This window comes from Labeo rohita, unplaced genomic scaffold (assembly GCF_022985175.1).
Source record: "Labeo rohita strain BAU-BD-2019 unplaced genomic scaffold, IGBB_LRoh.1.0 scaffold_122, whole genome shotgun sequence".
NCBI lineage: Eukaryota > Metazoa > Chordata > Actinopteri > Cypriniformes > Cyprinidae > Labeo > Labeo rohita.
In genome coordinates this window covers 70,440-92,534 of record NW_026127362.1, presented here as the reverse complement: position 1 = coordinate 92,534, position 22,095 = coordinate 70,440, and the positions used below count along the sequence as shown (strand labels likewise).

The following is a 22,095-nucleotide window of genomic DNA, read 5'->3' as shown; positions in this document are numbered from 1 at the left end:
TCATATTCACCTGTGAAAACAATGACAATGTAAATAAATGTATTTATTTATTCATTCATTCATTCATTCATTCATACCTTATGTAAAATATTCAAATGACAGGGCTAAACACCTAAAGTCAAAGTGGAATGTGTCAAAGACCAATCTAAGAGCTCAACTGTAGAGAAGTTCACAGGTACAGAAAGTGAAAAAAAAAAAAACGGTAGTGAAACCAGCTTGAAATACATTTGCCTACTTGTGCCAAAACAGACTGATTGATCTCACATCAGACATCACACCATGCTGACATTTCATTCACTAAAAATAAAAGTGTAAAGGATGGCGTTGTCTTCTTTGTGGTTATTTAACAAAATACTTCTGAGAAAGTGAATCATGCGTATACAAATGGAGGCAAAACATGCTGCCTCAATCAGTTTAAGAGACTGTAGAGGGCTGAACGGCTCTCTTCAGCAAGTCATAAACCCACCACTAATGTTCTCTGTCATTTCAAAGATCATATCTTTATAGTGTTTAACAAAGCGGTGTGAAATCATCATTTCTCTGCCTGTGGACTGATTTGTGTCATGAGAAACAGAAACTTCTGTGGGTTGAGCTGCAGAGGAAGAACATACTTTTGTGCAGCCAAAGCTTTCTGTTTGCCCACAATGCAAATGTGAATATAAATACAACAAGGAAAGGAAATGCTGATAAGAAAACATACAGAAGTGTAAATCCATACTGTGCTTACCTCATCGTTTAAACTAACATTTTTAACATTTCAACTCTCATTACACATAGAATGGACACTGAAGCAATGAGGCATTGAAGAAATCTACTTTCTTACTTCTGTGTTATTGTTAGGATGCCCTCTTGTGGCTCAAACTAGTTAAAAAAACATTACTAAGTTGACTAAAGATAAACAACATTCAGAATACTTTCATGAATAAATTCATATATATATTCATTTAAATTCTTTGGTTTTTCTGCCACCATTGTTTTCTTCAAATCCCACTAAAGATTTTCAATGCAAATGGCTTTAAATACCAGGAAATGCATAAGAAAACATGCACTAAAGAACATTCCAGGCAGGACACCTAAGCCATTAAACTTTTTTCCACATTTAACATAGAATGGACACTGAAGAAATGAGGCACTGAAGAAATCACTTTCTCTTATGTGTTATTGAGGATGCCCTCTTGTGGCTCAAACTAGTTAAAAAAACACTACTAAGTTGACTAAAGATAAACAATGTTCAGAATAATTTAATGGCTCAAATGAATCCATGATGTCAGTCACAGGGTCAAGATTTCCACACATGCTGCAGTAGCAAAGCACCCTTATAACAAGACTGGCCTATTTCCATGTTTGACCATAGAGATGGTGCTATTCTGTTATATTCTGTTTTGGTTGATTATAAGCTGACATGCATGCAAACTAATACAAATTTTAAAAATGATGATTTTTTTCCTGGATTTAACTTAAAAAGTACATCATTTATTCAAAACTGAAATCTTTTCTAACAATATAAGTCTTTACTATTACTTTTTACTAACTGAACACATCCTTGTTTAATAAAAGTATTGAAAAAAAAAAAAACATACTGACCCCAAACTTTTGAACAGTACTGTACTGTTAAAAAAGGACTTATATTTTAAATAAACGCTGTTCTTTTTCATTAAAGAATCCTGTAAGAAAATGGAATTAAAAAAATATTAAGCAGCACAGCTGTTTCCAAAATTGATAAATCAGCATTTCAGAATGATTTCTGAAGGATTACGTCAATGTGACAGTGAAGACTGTAGTAATGATGCTAAAAATTCAGCTTTTTTCATAGCAATACATTATATTTTAAAGTATATTAAAACAGAAAACCATTATTTTAAATTGTAATACTTCACAATATTACTGTTTTGTTCTGTATTTTTGCTGAAAAATAAATGAGGGCTTGATGTACATAAGAAATCATAAGAGATGTTCAGAAAACATTAAAAATAGGAATGTGTCCAAACCAGTTCTGTACTTCTGTATGAAACTGGCTAGCAGAAGGTATAAGGAATAGCACTGCAGCTTAAGCTAGCAGCACATGATACTTCCTAAATAGTAAATGAAATAATGCTAACTATCTTAGATTGTTCATATCTGATTTACTGGCTTGCTACTGTATAAACACTGGGACATGAGACATACTATATAAACATTTTGGTTTTTGCTAGTTAAACTTACCTAAACTTACTTACTTTACACAAGTAATATCAATATATATATCAATATATATATATATCTTGGGGGGGGGTTCCCTCTTAGGTGACTACTAGGGGAACTGTGTGGGGGAGGGTCATTTTTAGACTGTTTTTTAAATTATTATTATCTCACCTAAATGTTTGCTCAGCCAGTGTATTTGTTTTAACAATGGCATAATTTAGTTGCACAGTAGCTTACACACAGCACAAGGAAGTTATAAACATATATATTTTTGTAATATTTATGTAATTTACATGAACACTAACCATAATATATTTTGATAGTTTGATCTGTGCATGCTATAGAGGAATGTACAGTGGATGTAGGGTGTGTGGCCTTAACAGCCCTGCAGTAAGCAGTGTGCATGTGACTGAGCAGTGTGTAGGTCAGAAAGTAAACTAAAATAGCATTAAACCTGGTTGTTTTAACCAAGATTATACTGCAAGTTTTTCTTCTCATCTACATTTACATTCCCAGTTCCTGCAATTTTGCAAATTCCCAGTTTATTCCCAATAATTCCTGTTAATTCCCGTATATTCCCATTAATTCCCATATATTCCCGTTAATTCCTATGGAAAGTTTCCAATCTTGAAAATTCCCGGAATTTTGCAACCCTAGTAACAACGTACAAACACTTTGTTGCTCTAAGTAGGCTATAGATTTTGGTCATTTCTATTGTACTTGGGTATAAATCTTTTCTGATTTTACAATACATTTCTCTAGATCATTTTACATCTGAGACTTAGAGTACAGGGACCCTCTGGGAAACTCTAAAACTGGAAGTAGGACACAACCTGCAAAGTGAGTGGATGGTAAGCAGGGGGCGCTCTAGATCGAAACCAAAATATTTTACTGCTGTTTCCAAAGATAGACTCACCTACTGTCTTCACACTTCACATTATACATGCCACATGCAATGAATTACCAAAAAATACAATGGTATTACTATCCAAGATAGCACACATATGTCTGCAAGATGTCTGTTAAAGATCTTTTGATCTGGAAAGCATCTGCTTTGTACAAACATCTGAAAGACGTCTGAACATATGTCAATTCTACATACATTCTAAACCATAAACATCTTAAAGACATCTATTTGACATCTGATAGGAGATGTCCTATAGACGTATTGCAGATGAGGAAATGCTCTTACAGATGTAAATGTAGACGTCTCCGTGATGTACGTGTGCTATCCAGGATGTTGTTTTGGACATCAGAGTAGCCTATTATGTAAGTATCATAGTACATGAATTTCATGGTGTGAATATTTGATACATGTGCTATGGTATATTACCATCTGATACTGTAGTCTGTGATCACTGTGCTATGGTATTTTTGTGAGGGGTATTAAACAAAATTCAGTCAGATTCAGTGAACACAGGACAGGGAACAGGACAATCCAGTTCAATGTAAAACTGACTGACAGACATCATATCTACACTTCCTCTTCTTTCCTTAGTATGACTGTTTACATAGTTGCCATGGAGAGCATGAAGCGTTATCATCCAATAACACCACACCCCCATTTGCTCTCATATCTAATTCTGATTTGCCAGACGTGTTCTTAACTACTCAAACGTAGCCATCAGTTTATTTATGGTCTGGGCTGAAATCAAAGCAAAGCACACAAAGATGTACAAAACAAGAAATGAGTCTCAGACTGTCCAGTGTGTGTTAAAGTCATCAAAGTTAATATAAAAAACCCACTGGTTCAAATGAAGGACAGTGACAAATGCCTAGATTTGCAAGTCAAGACAATGAAAACACCTCTAAGGACATGGCTTGGTGTCAAAGGTCAAGCCCCCCTCAAGGCAAGACTGTTTATTTGCCTTTTGGCTGCTTGAGTGAGTTAAATTCGTGAAACAAGTTCAGATGCTCTAGAAATAAAACTCCTGCCTGACATCACACAATGACCTGGATGACTAATAACCTTCATAGACATTCATAAAAGGGGACAGGAAATCCCATGTTGAGACCTGTTGAGAGGGAGTTACAATGAAGCCATTTAGTATCTAACATTAATGCTTTAGAGGACAGGAGGTAAAACAGATATCAAAAGAAAAGCAGTTGTATAATATTAAGACACATGTCTAGGACAGTGCAGATTTCCACAATGGGCCCTACTGAATATCTTCAAAACAAAACTTGACAGAGGAAACTAAAACCATGTTCTTCACAGTATTTGTGTAATTGACAAAGACAAATACAGCATTACTAAATAGCAATGAACTTAAAATGTGTAAACTTGTTCAAAAGTCTTTGTATATATAAAAAAGGGTCTTTAACATTTTAAAGGGGATTTATAATGAGATTTCATGCTTTCCTTCATCTTTAGAGTGTGACAAGCTGTTTGTGCATATACAAGATCTGTAAAGTTGCAAAGATTAAAGTCTCAAAACCAAAGAGATATTCTTTATAACAGTTAAGACTCAGCCATGCCTTCCTAAAATGCCATGTCGTGAAGACACTGTATGCTTCGTTGCAAAAGCAAAGTACTTTTTTGGCCTTCCAAATGAGTACACAACTAGAAATCAGTAGTTAAGTTATATTTACAATACTGTTCCAGAACAGTACAACCCAAATATTCAAGGGTGTGCAGCACATTTTACAGAGGATTGTTTCCTGAACCTGGGAGAGTAGCCTACAATGTGAACACAAAGGCAGTTTTTATAAAGTGGGGCAATCCAACTTTGCAAGGACAGTCTGGCACTTCTGACTCACAGTCTGCAAGTACGTTTTCGTATTTAAAGAATTTGCTGCTGACTATAGAGTAGTGCTTGTTGTCTGTCATTTCTATGATCACAAATGCAGACATGATTTTATGTTCATGCGACGCGATGCAATGCAATGCATAAAAAAACATTACAGTAAACAAACAGTATAAGTCATTATAATTAATAATTGTCCCCACTGGATGCAACAAATGCCTCATTTATAATGGGTTTTATTGTTTTTTGTCTAGTCAAGTTGTTTTTTTTTGTTTGTTTTTTTTTTTTTTTACCTAACCCTAAGGCATAAACACATTGCATTACACCAAATAATGTTCTTTTTAGCACCATCATATGACCCCTTTGATACTCATATCCAAAAGTGCTTACTAGACTATTGTCCTTACTAAACGAAGAATTATCAGTGTATAACTTACACTTTTAGTACAAAAATGAATATGGACTACTTTTAAAGTATTTTTACAGTGGGCTTTGTCTTTCTTTAAGTTTTGAGAAATTAAAAAAAAAAAAAGGAACAGCATTAAGATTCTTCAAAAACTTCACATTTGTGTCTCCAAAATAAAGACATATAGGTTTGAAATAACAAGATGAATAAATGACATTTTAATTTTTGATTAAGCTATTCCTAAAAGCAATGGTTCTCACCCAGGGGGGTGGGACTCACTGTAGGACAACTAAGTATTCAAATAACTCATTATTATATTATTATTTTAAGTATTCAAATAGTGGGTCTATTTTACCTTTCAATAACACTTTTTTTTTTTTTTTTTAAAATTGAAGAACATACAGTTGTTGAAGCTTCTAGAGTCACCAAATTGGTTAATTACACAAATTGGTTAATTAATACAACCAATACCAGTATAAATTAGTAATTTTGTTAATAATTTAAAAAATAAATAAATAAATAAATAAATAAACTTGAAAACAAGCAGCTTACAGCAGAAATACCAGAAATATCCAGAGATATCCTATCTGGGACAATAAGGGGTCATTCTCAAAGAGTCTCATAAGTCAAAGAGGTTAAAAGTAAATGAAGGAAAGTAAAAACTGAAATGAAATAGACTGAAAGCATCAGTTGCAAGGAAAATAAAGAAATATGACTCAAATGTATGCATATAAAACACATTTTCATTAATTATTAAAAAAGGAGACAGAAGCATTTCTCAAGGGCTTCATGTCAGATTTGGGATAAACAGACATCTCAAGTCAACACAGTGTTATACTTTTTTTATTGAGAAATAATTTTTTGTTGGTTTGTCATTGTGAACTAGAGTGAGTCAGTCAATGAACAGCAAAACAAAAAGAAAATACTTATTGCCTCTTAAAAAAAACACGAGAGAGAGAGATGGTAAAAGCGCATAAAATTTCACACAACTAAAAATAAAAAACAATTCTTTAAAACAATAAAACAAAACAAAAAACACATTTATTTAATAATATCCATAAATGAAGTAAAGCAAAGCATCTTGGTGAAATTCCTTTTGACATTTGTCTATAAATGTGGCTCTTAATAACTCACTCACTCTGAGATACAGTGAAACCGCATCTCGCACATAACAGCTTCCCTTCTCAAAAAATACTGACCACATGGCAGATAAAAAGAGCATTTGTACATCTGTAAAGAATCTACTACAATCATGTCAGTGTGGGTCAGTTGTGTCAGTACCAGCGTAATGAGTGCATTCTGACAAGACAACAATGCACATTTGGGAAACCGAGATGTATATTGGCATTTGTCAATGGTTGTGGGCAGGAAAGAGAAAGTGAGGAATGAGTTAATGCCAACAGTGTGGATCATCACTTAGCAGGGCCTTCAAAATTGCTCTAGCCAGACAAGCCAAGTCACCGATTGACAGCCTGTTGGGTCCATTCCCTCAAGTGGTCACTTCTGGACCCCACAATGATGCAGTGCAGCCTTAAAGCACCCATCAATCAGCCATATTTCCTTTAGACTGTGAGTCAACAATACGCTTTACCGCAGAGAGGAAAGGTCAGTCATTTTAGGTTCCCCACTGTTGGCAGCATAACTCTGACAGGCAGGCAGGGCAGGGGGGCACGACGGACGTCCGCAGACGATGTGACAAACAAAGCCTCCGGGATGGCAGCAGTTTAAAAGGTCAGTCTAAAATAGAAGTTTCTGTCACACTCATAACTGACAGGTTCTTGGCTCTTTTGCTAGAGTCCTTCCTATTAGTTGCTGTAAGATCATCACCGTCAGCTGTACAAACTGTAATATTGCTGGTTTGGCCACTGCGAAGTCTCAAGTTTGTGCTAAACAAAAGATTCAATTCCTGGTGCTTATCCTATCAGCAGTCAGGATGCGCTGCATGTTAAAGAAAAAAAAAAAAACATTGGATGGGGCAGTCAGTGCTCTATTCCTGAGAATAATAAGTTTATTGCGCCCAAGTGGGAATATGGAGTAGTCAGTTGGAGTGGCTCGATCCTCGGAGTGCATATAAACAGGTTTTCCATCTCTTGTTAAGCAATGTGCATATCCGCATTCTGTCCCAAAGCATAGTCAGTTGAAGTGGTTTTGGGCAGGATCACAGAGGTGCAAAGGTGGACTAGTTTAATCCATGTCCAGATCCATAAGCTTGTTACGAGGACGGGGCGTGTGCATGGGGTTCCTGGAGAAACAGCAGTGGGCGACAGCAAGACCCAGCAGCAGTGACAGAATACCAGCAATCACAGCAGCAGCCAAACCATATCCCACTGGCATCTTCAAAGATTCCCATACTGCAGAACAACAAAGAGAATGATCATTGTCAATCACAAATGTTCAAGATGACACCAGATGTGGTAAAATATAAAAGCTATGGAAGCAAAGTTTGGGAGGAGCAACTGGGGATGTAGATTTCAGTTTTCGTAGTCTTTGCGAACATAAATGCTGAAGAGGGGATTTGAAGTCATCAGTTCCTCACATGCAAAAGCATAAAACTTTTTGGGACCTTTTATTTGCAACAGACTCCCAGAACTCTAGAAATTTCCATCCCAACATGGTCCTCCCAAGTTTGCTTTATTAGTAAATACCATAAAAACCTTCATGAAATGTTTTAGTAGCTGACCTTTCACCTGGAGGGCTTAGTTTAGCTCCACCACACCTGCCTGCAAGTTTCTAGTAATCTTGAAGACCTTGATTAGCTGGTTCAGGTGTGTTTAATTACAGCTTAAGGTAAACTCTGCCCTCCAGGAGCAGGACTGGACATCCCTGGTCTATACACAATATATCATGGATGGGCAACTTTGTTCCTAGAGGTCCACTGTTCTGCAGAATTTAGCTCTGACCCTAAGCAAATACACCTGAACTAATGAAGCTAATCAGTGTCTTCCAGATCACTAGAAAGCAACAGGCCGGTGTGTTTGATTAAGGTTGGAACTAAACTCTGCAGGACAGTGGCCCTCCAGGACAGTAGCTGCCCAATCTTGATATACACTATATATTGGAGTCATTACTAAGGTCTTTTGTAAGACCCAAACTAATAAAACTTTCCAGAAAGTCTTGTTGTGACATGGGCATCAATTCACTCTCATCCCAATGCATCTAAAGGCTGGGACACACCAAGCCGACGGTCGGTCAGCCAGCATCTGTTGGGCCCGTTGAGGAGATTGGATGTTGGACGGGTCAATGCCGAAGAATTAAAGCCAAAGTGTTGAAAATAAGTAAGTAAATGAAGGTGATACAAACAGAATGTTACGTGAGCTGTTCTAATGTTACGTGATCTTACCCATGCATTCTAATACGCAAATATTTTCATGACAACATAAGCTGCTTAAAATGAATCAATGAAAGTTATCAACATAACTGATATTCAAAATGGTAAGCAAGAACTGCTTTGTTTACATTTCATGTATCTGTGTATATCTCGTATATCTTTGTTTCTGTTTCTTCTTTTGAATGACAAATATATACTCTTAAAAGCTGCTGATATAGACAGAAAATTCTTCACACGCAGATGCAGAACACATGCAAGTTTGCAGTCGACTGTAGTATGAGTGGTGTGTTCAAGTACAGCTTTTTGGTCCAGATGCTGCCAATGCGAGGTGACAACACCATCGGTGTTTGTTGGCACTAGTTTTTTGAAGTCGGCTTGGTGTGTCCGGCCTCAATATAGATAAGGGCGATATAGAGGGAATGTCTGGATTAGAGTGCAGGGCTAGGCAACTTCGGTCCTGGAGGGCCACTGTCCTGCAGAGTTATCCAAAGCCACTGGAAGGTAAGCCTGCAACCTTTAGCCAAAAAAGCGTAACGGCTTATGCTAACGCTTTCGCTTTGGTGGTACGTGGGAAAGGAGACCAGAGGTCGTTTTGTTTAAATGGATATCCGTAGAGTAGAGGCTTCACTAGGCTGAATAAACAGCTTTTTTAAGGAAACAGTTAATCATTTAATGAATTGACAGGCTAAACTTCACCCTGTTTTACACTAAACAGTAGTTTAGTTTACGAAAATTCATGGACATTTTTTAAACAGGTGGGATTCAGGTTGAGGGACTTCTCACTCATTCCTACGGTATCTGTAAACAGCGACTGAGTGTCGCACATCTGTGACTGAAATTCAATGACGTCAAAACTGTAATGTGATTGGTTATGAACGCTAATGTGATCCAAGTTGACAGTCACGTTTTCTCCAATGGTAAGTAATACAGACCCTCTCATTTCCCAATAGCAAGACAATTCCTGGTTTAGCTCCAACCCTAATCTAAATCAAACACACCTGAACAAGATAATCAATATCTTCAGGATTACTAGAAAGATATGGCCAGTTGTGTTTAATTAGGGTTGAAGCTAAAATCTGCAGGACAGTGGCCCTCCAGTGGGTCTAAAGGCCGGGACACACCAAGCCGACTTCGAAAAACTAGCAGCGACGAAACATGCTGTTGCCTCGTGTTGTCAGCATCTGGACCAAAAAGCTGAGCTTGAACACACCACACAGACTACAGTCGACTGCAAACTAACAAATGCGTTCTGAACAAGCTAATCAAGAAGATTTATCTGTCTATATCAGCAGCTTTTAATATATTCATCATGTAAAAGAAGAAACCGAAAACAAGGATATATGAGATAAACACAGATATACAAAACGTAAACAAAGCAGTGCTTGCTTACAACATACCTTGATAACTTTCTATAAGAGGCTCACATTATTACGAAAATATTCACATTTTGGAATGCTTGGGTAAGATCACGTAACTTTAGAACAGCCTTCTGTTTGTGCCACTTTCATTTACTTACTTGTTTCGTCACTTTGGCTTTAATACTCGGACCTGACTCGTTCACTAAACTGAAAAATTCTTACTCTTACTCCTCCCGATGGCCAGACACTGATTCAACATGTTGAATCGGGCAAACTCCTGCCCGACGAGAGTCAGCGCATGGGACACTCCAAACAAACTAGCCTGATTGACGCTGACCGTCAGCTTGGTGTGTCCCAGGGTCTCCAACCCTGCTACTGTAGAGCTACCATCCTGCAGATTCAGTTTTAGCCCTGCTCCAACACACCTGCCTATAATTATCAAGAAACCCTAAACACACTGATTAGCTGGTTCAGGTGTGTTTAAATGGGGTTGGAGTTGAAATCTGCAGGATGGTATCTCTCCAGAAGCAGGGTTGTATACTTGCAGAGACAGGTTTTTCCAGGCTTTTCACATGTATCGGAACTGGAACAAATCCCATCCATAGACACAACCAGGATTCTTACATTCTATTTTGACGGATAGAAATGATGAAGCGGAGGTGAGGTCCTTCTCTTTGTTCCAGGTTCCAGTAGCAGGGGACAGGAGCCAGGGTGTGGCAGTACAGTGGTATTCTCCCACATCTCTCTCCTGAACCTTGTGCAAGGTCAGGACAAACGTGTGGTGGTCGGTGCGCTCTAGACTGGTGTCATTGGAGCCGGTCTTCTTCACCACTCCCCAGCGGTCCATAGTGATGAGAGGCTGGACTCCGTTATCCACAGCCATGTTTGTGTTCTGGAACCAGCGAACATCAAATGCCATATCACCTGTAGGAGAGACACCGTAAAACAAATTATTTAAGCCAGCATAGAATCAAAATTGACCTTTAAACCTCTTCTGTTTCACAATATATTGTCATGTGTTGCTCTACAATATCTGTAACCAAATATCCTGTTTCACTTACAAATGTGAATAGGTTCTGGGTGGTATTATACACTGACTTTAATCATGAGAGGTAAATCCACGTGAATGTGCAGGTGGAGTCACTATTATTGTTCATAGGCGTTCTGTTGCAACGCTCCAAACAGCCATGCTGTTGCTGCAGCTTTTTCAAGCAAGTGTGTGCCTTAACCACAAGGGTATTAAAGTAGTGTATGGAAAGAAAACAAAGTTAAACTGTGTCTTTCAAGTGGTTCAATACCATATACACTCCCTGATGATCCAGAGTGAGGCAGCAGCAGTCAGACAGACTCAGGCATGCCTCTGCACGCTGTCCTCACTGCTATGTGTGGAATCTCAATGAAGGCCATTGGGTAATCAGAAACTGACAACCGTGAGCGCAGCTCAAGCCCACCACAATTCACCACAGCATTCTGCTACTCATCAAGTGAAAACCAAGTCTATATCTCATAACAGAATCCCATGTGAACAGCAGACAACTTATGATTTTTAAAGTGTATGTATAATCATATTTATTTACGAGTTTGAGACATTTTAATTGTTCACAATTGCAGAATTGTTTATCTATTTCTTTACACTTTCTCTGACGTGGCTTAATTATTGTTTTATGTATTTATACACATTTATGTATACATACACATGCTACCATTTAAAAGTTTGAAAACTTTGAAAGTAAGTGTCTTATAGGCTCACCAATGCTGCATTCATTTATTCAAAAATACAGTAAAAATGGGTATGTTGTAAAATATTACTATAATTTCAAATAACAATTTTCTGTGTTCACTGATTTGTCAATTGTAATTTATTCCTGTGATCAAAGCTGAATTTTCTTCAGTGTCACATCCTTCAGAAATCAGTCTAAAATGCTGTTTTGGTGTTCATATAATTATCAATGTTAAAAACAGTTGTGCTGCTTAATATTTTTGTGGATACTGTGATACTTTTTTTTTTTTTTTTTTTTTTTTTTTTTTGAAGAAGAAGAATATTTGATGACAGGTAAGTAAATTACATTATTTATTTAAACTATAATATTTTGTATCAAAGTAGGTCTTTATTGTCATTTTGGGACAATATGAATAAAAGTAATTCATATTTTAACACCAAAGCCTATATGCACATACAGTGCCGTTCAAAAGTTTGGGATCAGTAAGATCCTAATGTTTTTTAAAGAAGATTCTTATGCTCATCAAGACTGCATTTATTTATATTTATATATTTATATATTTATATATATATATAATATATTCCTGTAAAGCAAAGCCAAATTTTCAGTATAATTACTCCAGTCTTCAGAGCCACATGATCCTTTAGAAATTATTCTAATATGCTGATTTATTATCAATGTTGGAAACAGCTGCTTAATATTTTTTTGGGACCTGTGATACCTTTTTTTGGGGGATTCTTTGATAAAAATTAAAAAGAACAGTGTTTATTAAAAATAGAAATGTTGTGTTACAATATACACTAAAACTAAAAAGTGCAGGGTCAGTATTTTTTTTTTTAATTAATACTTTTATTCAGCAAGAATATGTTAAAAAGTGACAGTAAAGACTTTTGTTCTTTTTAACTTTTTATTCACCAAAGAATCAAAGGAAAAGGTATCAAAGGTACCAAAAAAAAACCCACTGATAATAAATCAGCATATCAGAATGATTTCTGAAGGATCAAGTGACATGAAGACTGGCGTAATAATGCTGAAAACTCAGTGCTGCGTCACAGAAATAAATAATATTTTAAAGTATATTAAAATGGGAAACCACTACTAGAAATTGCAATAATATTTCACAATATTGCTGTTTTTTCTGTATTTTTGATCAAATAAATACAGTTTTGAGGAGCATATGAGACTCAAAAAAAACAAAAAAACATTAAGAATCGTACTGATCCCAAACTTTTGAATGGCAGTGTATATACATACACACATGAAAGCTGAAATATAACTTTTCTGCTATATCACCTGCTCTCTATTAAACAGTAATCAATTACCTTATGACTCTAGATGGAAAGTTACGGACAGGCTTGGACACTGTTGCCCTGATCTGCTCTATATACATATATCCTTTCATCGGTTAATAAGGAATGACAGGTCTTGACTAGAACTCACTTCCGGGCCTGAGGGTGGACAAATGGCACTCATAAAGACTGGGTTGATTGTGTCTTTTCTACATTTATGCTGTCTGTAGCCTGTCTATCTGAACTTTACTGCCTCAAGATGACATCTACAGCTCCAAGACAAGAACTAAGAGAAAAATCATCAAGGCCTTATAAAGGGACCCTCAAACTACCTAAACGGTTAAAAAGTACATTTGGAGGACATTGAATTAAAAACCTTGATAATAGCCATGATGCTTGATGCCGAATAGCTGAAGTCATTTCTATTAGGGTAATATTAACCATATATCAAAACAATCCCCGGTGGGAAGCTATTAAAAAGCGATTATTGTTTTACACTGGCCTCTCAAATGCAAATTCCTAAAATAAAAAAATAAACATTTTAGATGAAATATATATATATATATATATATTTTTTGCTTCATCTTGCCTCCAGCCTATGAAATGCTTGTGTAGGACTGCATACATTGGATGCTGTTAAACTGCACAGGCGTTTGAAAGGTGTTTTCTATGAACCTGAGATCATACAGAGCCTGAGGGAGCAGCGCTGCCCTTATTCTCAACCACTGTGAACAACAACTAGGCCAAAATTAGCCTTAAAACAAGTAAAATGTTCTTTCTGATCTAATCAAGCCCAGAATAAAAGAGTAAACCCACTTAGAACTCATGAGTAACTCTGACGCCCAGTTTTGGGTTCTGACTGTACTCATGGGTACTTTCATCTTCTGGCCTTCCGCTACCTTTCAGCTACAGCACATGTTCTTGGCTGCACTACTTGAGTACATTAGTCAGCCTGTGTGCAAGAACAAGCAATGCAGACATTAAGATTTATGAATTTAATTAAAAATTAATCACTGTAATGTGATTTCACAATACAACGCTGTAGAGGAACAGTTCACCCAAATAGGTGAACGTTGTTTCATTCCCAACTCATTTATGGGTGGACTATCTTTTGCATTTGCTTTTTGTTTCTCAAACAAAACTTACTGTGTGACGTTAGAAGCTTTGGAATATAGTGAATGAGTTGTGTGGAAAACATAACATCAAACAAGATTAGAAAGACTTGAGGGCGAGTAAACGATGACTGAATTTTCATTCTTAGGTTAACTATGCTTTTAATAGACAAATCTACTGTTGCTTGACTTCCTGAGGATTACACTTAAAGAAACACAAAACACAATAGAAATATAAACCTCTTTTCCTTCAGGGTGAAAATCTTTTAAAAGGCGAACAATAATACCAGCACAAAAATTTCTCTCGTTTCTCTATACTGTATTTTGAAAAGATAAGTGTGAACATTGTGCTGACATGTATCTATGACTACAGCATGTGTGTGCCTGCCTGTGGCTACAGACTGATGAGGAAGAAACATTTTACGTTGCATTCTGAGTATTACCCAACATTCACCCACAAGTGTGCAACATTTCTGACTGATACCATCACAGCAGGCTGAGCAAGCAATGTGACCAACAGCAACCCACAGCTCTGTATCACTAGGATTACTAAAAAAGTAAACATCCAACCACTCACATCTAATTTAACTGCATTTCCTTTAGGAAACTGCGGTGCTTGAAAGACAGCAAAACAACAATTTTAGGTTTTACACCACACTTATTGACGTGAAAATATTCCAATTAGTCTGTCCACACCAAATCACATTTTTAAATCATCCGTCAGAGTTTCACCAAAAATATGTGCCCTGTTGACTACAATAGTCTTGAATGTAAAATTAATGCACTTTTTGTAAGACTACTAAATGTGCTTTATAAAGGCACAATTCAATTTCCTACCTCACATAACTGTGCATACACTATTTATGAGTAACTATTAAGCAACAGGAACAAACGGAAAAGATGCTTTGTCACTCCGATGCAGGATGTGACTCAGGGGGTAAAGTTCAGGTGATAATTTCCAACTGGTTTCATTCAGTTTTTAATATCAACTGTGAATAACTAAACAAACACCCGCGCAAAACATGAAGAACCTCACTTGACTTTGAAGATAAAAGATGACTTATAAAAAAAGGGGGATATGACAGAACATAGATGCCTTAATCAAGAAGTTAAACATGGATATTGATATTAAAACATGCCAAAACTTGCCATCAAGGGAGTTTACAAGGTCAGAGTGGACTGAGGCAAGAAACTGAACAGGAATGAAGAAACACTAAAATAACTGGTGAAAAGCTTAAAAAAAAAAAAAAAAAAGTGTTTTACAAAAATCCTTTAAATAATTAAAACAGCTAAGAAAGCACTTGGTTACTTCTGAGATTCTATTCCATTTATACACTGAAGCTTTAAGCAGAATGTGACAGGGAATGAACTGGAAGATTTAAAGTTCACTGGAGATGCATCTAAAAAAAAAATCTGTCAGGAACATGCCAAATATTTTCCCCCAAAATACATTTCTGGAGTAAAATCTAATTCTCGTTACTTCAGTGTATCCAAAAATAAAGATACAGTGATGCTAAAAAGTATTTAGACATAAAAACACAATTAAAATGAATGAATGTCAAATGGATTAGATAACAGAACGCCAAAATTGTATTTTTTTTAAAAGAAAGACAAGCAAAATATTTCACAAACGTAAGTTTAAAAGGTTTGAAATCATAAAAGAGAAAAACTCTACATTAAGTTTGATCCTTTTTTAAGCTAAGGAATTCATTTATCCTAAACTTTCTAAAAAATGTATATTATATAAATTGTATTGGTAACACTTTATTTTAAGGTCCAATTCTTACTGTTAACTAGTTGCTTATTAGAATGCATATTACTAGAATATTGGTTGTTTTTTAGTACTTATTTAGTTCATTTTAATGCCTTGCTCTGCATTACCATGTTTTAGATCCCCTAACCCAACCCAATACCTAAACTTAAATAATTATTAATAAGCAGCAGATTTGGAGTTTATTGAGGGAAAACTCTTAGTTTAAGGAGAAGTCCACTTCCAGAACAACAATTTACAGATAATATACTCACCCCCTTGTCATCCAAAATGTTCATGTCTTTCTTCAGTCGTAAAGAAATTGTTTTTTTACGGAAACCATTTCAGCATTTTTCTTTATATAATGGACTGATATGGTGCCCTGAGTTTGAACTTCCAAAATGCAGTTTAAATGCGGCTTCAAACGATCCCAAATGCGGTTGTAAGTGATCCCAGCCAAGGAAGAAGGGTCTTATCTAGCAAAATGATCATTTATGTTCATAAAAATAATACAATTTATATACTTTTTAATGTCAAATGCTCGTCTTGTCTTGCTCTTCCCGACCTCTGTTTTTTTCAGACAGTTAGTGTATGTCGAAAAAATTCCATCTCATGTTCTCCCTCAACTTCAAAATCGTCCTATATCGCTGTTTTACCTTTTCTGTTAAGGGTGTTTGATCTTCTTTACAAGTTCACTTTGCAAAGACTGGGTCGGTACTTCTGATGTAGGATGATTTTGAAATGATTTTTGAAGTTGAGGGAGAAAATACAATTGGAGTTTTTCAACATACCCTAGAATACACAGAGTTTAGGCAGAGAAAGACAAGATGAGCGTTTGAGATTAAAAAGTGTTTATTTATTTATTTATTTTTTTAATGAACATAACCAATCATTTTGCTAGATAAGACCGTTCTTCCTCGGCTGGGATCGTTTACAACCGCATTTGGGATCATTTGAAGCAACATTTAAACTGAGTTTTGGAAGTTCAAACTCGGGGCACCACAGAAGTCCAGTGTATGGAGAAAAATCCTGAAATGTTTTCCTTAAAAAAAAAAAAATATATATATATATATATATATATATATATATATATTACGACTGAAGAAAGAAAGACATGGAGATCTTGGATGACAAGGGGGTGAGCACATTATCTGTAAACTGTTGTTCTGGAAGTGAACTTCTCCTTTAATAGTGAATGTATTCCCTAATCTAAAGTATTTCTAAAGTGTTACCACTGTAGGTACAGTATAAAAAATATATATACATTTACACAAACAGTACTTACCAGTGTTAGGAGAAGCGTCCAAGATGGATATGATGCACTTCATTTGAACCATGTCCCCTGGTATCACATTGTTTGCTTCTGAACGAATGGATATGTTGAATACTGGACCTGCATGAGAAACAAACATTTACTGTTTTAAAAGTCAACCTAGATTTCAAAGTCTTTAACTGGATATTAAAGACTTACATATTCCTAAAAAATTCAAAATTCAATTTCTTCAAGGTTTCGTTTGAATTCAAACACTAATAGTGAGGGAAAAAGAGGCTTCCAAAAACTATTAAGATGCTTCGCTATCTACTTCTTAAATTGGCAGCATCCTAACCTAAATTGAACCTCAAAAGTGACTGATTTGCAAAACTATGTACATAGTGATCAACTCTGCAAGCCACAAGAGATATTTGCCTGTTAATTGATGCCTGTTATTTGCTAAGCTAATGATGCAGTACTGCAGATAAAAATATGTAGCACACTTGGGTACAACGGTCCATTTTAATTAGTCTGAACTATTATTACAGATACTAATCAATGAATAGATATCAATGAATGAAAGATAGAGCGCTGAAAGGATGACATATTTTTGTAGGACAAAACCCAACAAGTTAATATTTTAGCACTTCCAGTTCCATCGTCCTGAAGTTAATGGATTTTTTTTTCCAATGGGTCTTTGGTTGAACACCTAAAAAAATTTGTGGTCAAACCAGCTCAAGATATTTCCACACTTTATTCTACTAGATAATATACATCATTAATACCCTGTTGGGATTTTTTAAAAAATCTTTTGCTTGTCTTGAAAAAAGAGGTTGCTAACAAATGGCTAAATGGCACTACAGAGGTTGTTGGGAACATTAAATCATTGTGCCGAATAGGTAAACTCATCTACTCACTAGTCCACAAACATATTATATTTATAATCATGTTCTTGTAACCTATTCTAACTTTCAGGAAATCTCTCTCTTTTTTTTTTTTTTTAAGACTGAAAGTGTTGTGGGAAGATTAGTGACAGTGACTGTATTGTACTTTTAGCTTATTCACTTCTGCTTATTGTACTGAGGCTTCAAAGTTACTCTTTTACTTCTTGTGTTTAGGCTGCACAATTTATAAATGTTGCATTGATTTGCCAAGGTTATCATGAGGAACAAAGTGTGTAAAAATCATAAACTTGATCACAAAGCTTAATTTCCATCAATCTAAAAGCAATGCAAAAATCTTTTTTTTTTTTTTTTTTTTTTTTTTTTTTTGAAGAAACCAAGGTGATGTGAACTTCCAACTTGGTCTACAAAAATACATCACTACCCAAGCACTCTATAAGTGTATTTATAATCAAGTTTTCACTTGTTCTGTCTGCAATTATGGGATCGCCTTCATTGTGGAAAATGCATACGAATTTGGCCTCAATTTAGCTTTTAGAACCAGCTTTCAAATCAGAGCATGTCTATGATGTTTTAAAATGCTGCCTATGAACGCAAGAGATAAAGACACAGAGTTTCTCTGTAGGCAGCAGGAATCTGCCCTGAGGGAGACACTATAGAGGTCTAGTCATCCAGAATCTGACAGAAAGAGGAACTACAGAATGTGTGACCTCAGCTGTAAACATGGCCTACAGGCAATTCAGCATCATCCTTTTGAGTATTAAAGCTCACTTGGTCTAGTGTACAGTAGTTAGCATGATAATACCTTTGTGTACAAAGGCGATCTCAATCTTGTTGGACTCCGCACTGACGGCTTTGATCCAGTCTTGGCTCTGATCTCGTGTCCAGGCCGCGACGTCGCAATAGTAGAACCCACGATCTGTGACCTGGGCCCCATACAAACGGAAGCGGTACTCGAGCTGCCCGGTCTTCTCCAGAACCACGCTGTCAATGCGGCTTGGCTCGCTCCACTCCTCTAGCTGCAACACTGAGTCCTGGCTGAGTGACAACACTTTGCGGGACTTGCCTCCGATGGTCTCCTCAAAGCGGATGAGCACAGAGTAGCCGGGATTCTTCAGGTTCTGACCAGTCACCCGACAGCTCATCTCAAATGTTGATCCACCGGTCGAAGCTTCTCTTACACGATGGGCTAAGACTTGCAAAACTGGTACTAAAAAGATCACAAAAATACTCATTAAACTATTGCAAAATACAGTTGAGAACAATAAAAAATAACTTTCACCACAGAGCTTTGCCAACTTTTAGATATTTATAGTTTGCAGAAGTGGCACAAATCTTTTATTTTTTCTATTCACTACACATATATATCATAATTGCTGCAGATTTCTATTTGGAGGCTCTGCAGTCAACTTTGAAAGAGATTGTTTTGACAGAGATTTATTGGGAATCCCTAAAAAATAAAATTATGAGGCTTAACATCATCTGATCATATTTTAGCTAAGATTTTACCATTTTAGGAGTAGCATCAAAATATAATCATAGTAAATTAAGATTTTAGGTAACACTTCATTAATACTAGAGCAAAAGGATTTAAGAGACCAAAATTGCCATCAGGAATGTTAAGGCACTCCTCAATTACAATTTCATGGTTATATAAAAATATTAACAGATTTAAAAGAAGCCATCACTTCTTATTATGTGCTTGCCACCATGTACATTTCGTCAGTACCAGAAATAGTTTCAGAACACAGCCCAAGTTAAATCAAGGGTGCAGTGGAGAGCATCCAAACCCAGACAGTGCGGCCATTGTGAGCTAAATCTGTCTTCACAGAGAAGACGCCATCACAAAACACAATTAAAGTCATTTACTCTAATCCCTTATTGAGAGCTGCAAAATGAGAGACATTGGAGACTTTCAAACATCAAGCTTTGATGCATGCGCTAGTGCGCTAAGTGGTACAACTGTCACTGCTGCTGGGAGCACTTAGCTCATGGAGTAAAAATGACATATCAGAAGAGTGACCGCAAATCCTAAAAACAGGCTAGGGACAGTTACGTTTTTGGCCTGAAACATGCTATTCAAAAGTTTAAGAGGGCAATTTTAGCTACACAAACTGTGTGGTTGATTTCTGAATGCAACACAAAACACAAGTTGCATTTTTAACACTGCTGCAATGAGAAGACATTATCATTAGCAGTCATTACCAGCTTTCTCCTTCAGAGATCAATTACGATTGAGGTGGCGCAACAGTCTGAAGAGAATTTTGCTGATTCTTGCTACTTGAATAAAAATACATTTGATTTTACAAATGATTTAGGCATTTAAAGTAATTCCATCTCTTTCCAAAGTACAGAGTTTTGTTAGCATAAAGAGTGGTAACACAGGTACATTCAACAAGACCTAACACTTAAAAATGTGTCCAAGTACTCAGGCTTGCATACTAATGGCTATAATCTGGTCTGTGGTTTATCCACCAACACAGAAAACGTGAAACAGAACAATCCAGTAATTTTTTCGGTAAGACATTCTCTGCAAGCTTGTGAAAAAACGAGCTCAGTTTTCGCTACCTCTATGATGTAGAAAGGTGATCTTATTATAATATTACCGCCCCTTAATCTAATCTTAATGGCGGAACCATTGTGTTTTCGCAAGCGACAACAGTGTACCAGTTCTAATGCTGTGACAAAAGGTCAAGCAAAGCATGCTAACTGTTCTGTCATTGGCTGCACTGATGAGCACAGAACACCACTTAAGAGTCCCAGCCTTAGAGGAGACAAGAGAGCGGTGGATTTACTGATTTATTTACTGTATATTACACTGCTGCCACACAGATCTAATATAAACATGCAGTTTCTTTCCTAGCTGTTTACCTTCACAGACATAATTGACTGTTTTTGTAACTCATATGTTTTTAACATAAACTTGTGTGCATTTGACAGTTTAAGCGCAATAAGGCATAAAAGAGAACTTTGTTTGAAAGAGAACACATGCCGTGTGACAGCCGCTTTTTGTGTGCATGCTTCGAATATTTGCGCTCAGAAAACCATATATCAGAAGTTTAAACTAATATGGTTTAAAACTAAAATGACTTCAGCGCGTTAAACATGATAATCAAAACCAAACAGATGTTTTTAGCAGAGTATCTGAGGAACAAGCTCTAAAGGCACAGCCCTATTCTGGAAAAGGGGATGAAGAGCAGCAGCTCATTTGCATTTAAAGAGCCATGCATGAAAATAGTGCAGTTTTGCTTCCACTCAAAATAGGCATTTTCGAAATGATATAATGATCTGTGGGGTATTTTAAGCTGAAAATTCACAGACACATTCTGGAGAGACCTTATATTACATCTTGTAAAAAGGAGTAGTCTTTAAATCTTTAAAGGAGTAGTTCACTTCCAGAACAAAAATGTACAGATAATTTACCCACCCCATTGTCATCCAAGAGGTTCATGTCTTTCTTTCTTGAGTTGTAAAGAAATTATGTTTTTTGAGGAAAACATTTCAGGATTTCTCTACATAAAGTGGACTTCTATGGTGCCCACAAACTTCAAAGGGCTCTAAATGATCCCAGCCAAGGAAGAAGGTCTTGTGTAGCGAAAAAATCTAAACTTTTTAACCTCAAATGCTTGTCTTGTCTAGCTTTGTGTGAACTCTGTGTATTCTGGTTTAATACAGTTATGGAGGTTGAAAAACTCCCATCTCATTTTCTCCTCCAACTTCAAAATCGTCCTACATCGCTGTTTTACCTTTTTTTGTAAAGGGCGTATGATCTTTGCACTTTCATTTTGTAAACACTGGGTTGTTACTTCTGCAGCAATGTAGAACAATTTTGAAGTTGGAGGAGAAAATAAGCTGGGAGTTTTTCGACCTATCTTAACTGTCTTGAACGCAGAGCTAGACAAGACGAGCATTTGAGGTTAAAAAGTATAGAAATTGTCATAAAAAAAAAGTAAAAAAGAACCCCTTTTTCCTCAGCTGGGATCGTTTAGAGCCCTTTGAAGCTGCACTTTGGAAGTTCAAACTCACGGGCACCATAGAAGTCCTCTATG

At 36.3% G+C, this 22,095-nt stretch overlaps 1 protein-coding gene across 1 annotated transcript in view; it reads right to left on the bottom strand.

Annotated features, from left to right (window-relative positions):
• Positions 1-6,161: 6,161 nt before the first annotated feature.
• ptgfrna (prostaglandin F2 receptor inhibitor a) overlaps positions 6,162-22,095 on the bottom strand; it is a 32,521-nt gene continuing 16,587 nt past the window's right edge. Inside the window, 4 exon segments of the mRNA XM_051101051.1 lie at positions 6,162-7,685; positions 10,645-10,944; positions 17,178-17,285; positions 18,852-19,256. Of these exon segments, the coding sequence (XP_050957008.1) occupies positions 7,519-7,685; positions 10,645-10,944; positions 17,178-17,285; positions 18,852-19,256 (980 nt within the window). The 3' untranslated portion in view covers positions 6,162-7,518.